The sequence below is a fragment of the Rhincodon typus genome, chromosome 26, assembly GCF_021869965.1.
Source record: "Rhincodon typus isolate 14 chromosome 26, sRhiTyp1.1, whole genome shotgun sequence".
NCBI classification, from domain to species: Eukaryota; Metazoa; Chordata; class Chondrichthyes; order Orectolobiformes; family Rhincodontidae; genus Rhincodon; species Rhincodon typus.
Window position 1 is genome coordinate 1956129 of NC_063357.1, and position 4394 is coordinate 1960522.

Sequence of the window (4394 nt, forward strand, 5' to 3'; positions counted from 1 at the left end):
GCCCCCTTGACCTTTCCGTCCTCCCCGGACTGACCTATCTCCTCCCTACCTCCCCACCTACACTCACCTTCACTGGCTCCATCCCCGCCTCTTTGACCGGTCTGTCTCCTCTCCACCTGCCTTCTCCTCTATCCATCTTCTATCCGTCTCTCCCTCCCTCCCTATTTATTTCAAAAGCCCCTTCCCCTCCCCCATTTCTGAAGAAGGGTCTAGGCCCGAAACGTCAGCCTTCCTGCTCCGATGATGCTGCCTGGCCTGCTGTGTTCCTCCAGCTCCACACTTTGTTATCTCAGACTCCAGCATCGGCAGTTCTTGCTATCTCCTCTTGAAATCATAATGTTTTGGCCTCAACTGCTTTCTGAGATGGTGTATTCCACAGACTCACCACTCTCTGGGTGAAGAAATTTCTTCATCTTCAGTTATTAATGGTTTACATTGTTCCTTGGACTGTGGTCCCTGGCCCTGGCTCTGGACTCCTCTATCATTGGGAACATCCTCCCTGCATCTATCCTGTCAAGTCTTGTTAGAATTTTATAGGTATCTATGAGACTTCCCTCACCCCCCGCTTCATTCTTCTGAGCTCCAGTGAATATAATCCTAATCAATTCAACTCCTCGTCATACATCAGTCCGACCATCCCAAGAATCAGTCTGGTAAACTTTCACTGCACTCCCTGTAAAGCAAGAATATCCTTCCTCAGATAACGATACCAAAACTGCATGCAATAATCCAGCTGTGGTCTCACTAAGGCCCTGTATAATTGCTGCAAGACATCCCTGCCCTGTACTCGAATCATCCTTCTATGAAGACCAATGTACGATTTGTCATCTTTACTGCCTGTTGCAACTGCATGCTCACCTTCAGCAACTGGTGTACAAGGTCACTCGGGCCTCATTGCACATTCCCCTATCTTAATTTATAACCATTCAGATGATAATCTGCTCTCCTGTTTTTGCTAACAAACCAGATAACCTCCCACTTATCCACATTATGCTTCATCTGCCCATTATCTCAGCTTGTTCAAATCACGCTGAAGCATTTCTGCATCCTCCTCACAGTTCACCCTCCCACCCAGATTTATGTCTTCCGCAAATTTGGTGATATTATTTAGCTCCTCCATCTAAGTCATGAATATATATTCTGAATAGCTGTGGTCCTAGCACTGATTTCTGCCAAATTGACTGCCCCTAACCTAATCCCATGCGCTTTAGTTTTACACACTAATCTCTTATGTGCGACTTTGTTGAAAACTTTCTGGAAGTCCAATAAACCACATCCACTGGCTCCCCTTCATCAACTCTAAGAGTTAAATCCTCAAAATATTCTAATAGATTTGTCAACCATGACTTCCATTTTGCAAATCCATGCTGACTCTGTCTGATCCTGCCACTGTTTTCTACTATCACTGTTTTCCAACTGCTCAGTTATTAAATCTTTTATAATGGCCTCTAGCATTTTTCCCCACTACTAATGTTAGGCCAACTGGTCCATAATGACTGGCTTTTCTCCCTGTCTCCCTTCTTAAACAGAGGGGTTACCTTAGCTACCCTCCAATCTGTAGGAGCTGTTCCAGACTCTCTAGGATCTTTGAAGATGGCCACTAATGCATCCACTATTTCTTTGGCACTTTTTGTTAAGTACTGTGGATGTAGAAGTGCCTTCTCTTTTCTTCTCTTCTTCCTTTCCTTCCCTTTCTTTCTTCCCCTTAGATTCTTCCTCTCAAATTCTTTCCTACTGACTGAGGAAAATGAATAGAAACCAGTTTTCTTTCAGATGGAGAGATACATGTAACCAAATCCACCAGACCCCTAAAAATGTGCATTGAATATTAAAATGTAGTGGTTTTGAAGGGAAGGAAACTACAAATTATTAACATAAGAGGATTTTGCCTGGGATGTGCACTATATTTTTAGGGAAGGCTAGAGTCAATGGTGAAGACAGGAAATCTACCGAACCCACATGAAGCTCAACTTGTCTTTTTTTTTTTTGTTCCTAGGGTCCAATGTTGCTTCAAGCTATCCAGTTTTAAATTTTCTTCTTTACGTTCCTGAATATTCTCATTCTCCACTGTATATCCGTGACCGTGATGGGTCTCCCATTGAATCAAACGCTTTCCACAGCTCCCGTTGGGGAGGAATCATGGTAATGACAGAATATCCTTGAAAGAAAAATATTCTAGTGTCTATCAAGCTATATTCCAACCAGTGTTTCACAAATATTCTGAAACGTGATAACTGTTCCTATGTAGTGTAATGCAGCACGTATTGTGCACACAAGTTCCTACCAGGTGGTAAGGAGAGGAGTAAACTGTTTGTTTTATAGTGGTTAACTTAGAGAGAAATTTTGGTTAGGACATCAAAAAAACTGTCCTGGGGCATTGACTGTTTTGGAGATTAAGTGAATGTTAGACAGGCCTGAGTCAAGTGTTAGATTGGATGGATGGCATTGCTAACACACCCTGTGCTAGGTTGGGTATCACTCTAGATTATAAATTCACATCCTGTTTTCAAAGTAGGTTGGCGGTTTTAGTTACTTAGCTCAGAAGCACAGTGGGTTAGAGAACTGCAAAATTTATGAAAAAAACACAGCAGAAAATGCTAAAATGAAACGGGAAGCCAAAAATTGTGTAAAATCCTTTAGTCAATTTGGGAGGAAAATTCCTCTGATTTGTGGAGTTATGCAATAGTGTCAGCATATTGCCGTTGTGAAGTGCGAACTCATCTGCATTCTGTACCCAGGGATATTGGTTGCAGCCAGATAATCGTCTAGTTTCTGTTTGAACTGTTACTGTAAATCCAGATTCAGCAGTCATCCTGGCCTCTATTCGAGGGAAAACCCTAAAATGTAATGTAGTGTATCCAAACAGAGCTTAAAACCTCTCATGGTCCCTAACCTGTCAAGCTGAAAGTGTCTGTCTACGCGGATGCATTTAGTCCATCGAATTAAATCACCCCTATGTTTACATTTCTAAGCCTTTTGAAGCTAGAGATCAGTTTAGTAGACCAGTGTAAAATATTTTCTAAAGCCAATATCACCTAATAACTGCCTTTTAATCTTTACCTGTGGAAAATGGCAAGTTAGAGATGAACTGAAAATGTTCATTTTTCGTCAGCATTTGCTGTAAGCTGTGGTTATTCAACTAGTAAGGTGGAGACTTATATCTGTGAACCAACTGCTTTATATACCTCATGTAAGCAAGTGAAAGTGCCTGGAGAAGGAATAAGAAGGAGCAACAAATCCTGACAAGCCAAAATTTTGATGGTATTAGGCAAGAACTTTCAAAAGTTGATTGGGCGAGGATGTTTGCAGGTAAAGGGACGGCTGCAAAATGGGAAGCCTTCAAAAATGAGATAACGAGTCCAGGGACAGTATGTTCCTGTGAGGGTGAAGGGCAAGGCTGGTAGGGAATGCTGGATGACTAGAGAAATTGAGGTTTTGGTCAAGAAAAAGAAGAAAGCATATGTTAGGTATAGACAGCAGAGATCGAGTGAATCCTTAGAAGAGAATAAAGTCAGTAGAAGTATACTTAAGAGGGAAATCAGGAGGGCAAAAAGAGAACATGATATGGTTTTGGCAAATAGGGTTAAGGAGAATCCAAAGGGATTTTTATAAATACATTAAGGACAACAGGGTAACTAGTGAGAAAATAGGGCTCCTTAAAGATCAGCAAGGCCGCCTATGTGTGGAACTGCAGGAGATGGAGGAGACACTAAAGGAGTATTTTGCATCAGTGTTTACTGTTGGAGAAGGATATGGAAGATATAGAATGTGGGGAAATAAATAGTGACATCTTGAAAAATGTCCGTATTAAGAGGAGGAGGTGCTGGATGACTTAAAATGCATAAAGGTGGATAAATCCGCGGGACCTGATCGGGTGTACCCTAGAACTCTGTGGGAGGCTATGGAAGTGATTGCTGGGCCTTTTCTGAGATATTTGTATCATTGATAGCCACAGATGAGATGCCAGAAGACTGGAGGTTGACTAACGTGGTGCCACTATTTAAGAAAGGTGGCAAGGAAAAACAGGGAACTATAGACTCGTGAGCCTGACATTGGTGGAATGGCAAATTGTTGGGATCCTGAGGGACAGGAATTACATGTTTTTGGAAAGGTAAGGACTCATTAGGGATAATCAACATGGCTTTGTGAATGGGAAATCATGTCTTACTAACTTGATGGAGTTTTTTGAAGTAATGAAGAGTATTGATGAGAGCAGAGCAGTGGACGTGATCCATATAGACTTCAGTAAGGTATTCATCAAGGTTCCTCATGGTAGACTCATTCGCAAGATTAGATCACATGGAATACAGGGTGAGCTAGCCATTTGGATACAGAACTGGCTCAAAGAAAGAAGACAGAGGGTGGTGGAGGAGGATTGCATTTTCAGCCTGGAG

The 4394-nt window shown here is 42.0% G+C and overlaps 1 protein-coding gene across 1 annotated transcript in view; it reads left to right on the forward strand.

Annotated features, from left to right (window-relative positions):
* LOC109914711 (GPI transamidase component PIG-S-like) overlaps positions 1-3997 on the forward strand; it is an 18137-nt gene extending 14140 nt beyond the window's left edge. The window contains exons 8-9 of the mRNA XM_048612324.1: positions 1997-2142; positions 3950-3997. Of these exons, the coding sequence (XP_048468281.1) occupies positions 1997-2142; positions 3950-3982 (179 nt within the window). The 3' untranslated portion in view covers positions 3983-3997. The remainder of the gene's footprint in view (positions 1-1996; positions 2143-3949) is intronic.
* The last annotated feature ends 397 nt before the right edge of the window (positions 3998-4394 follow it).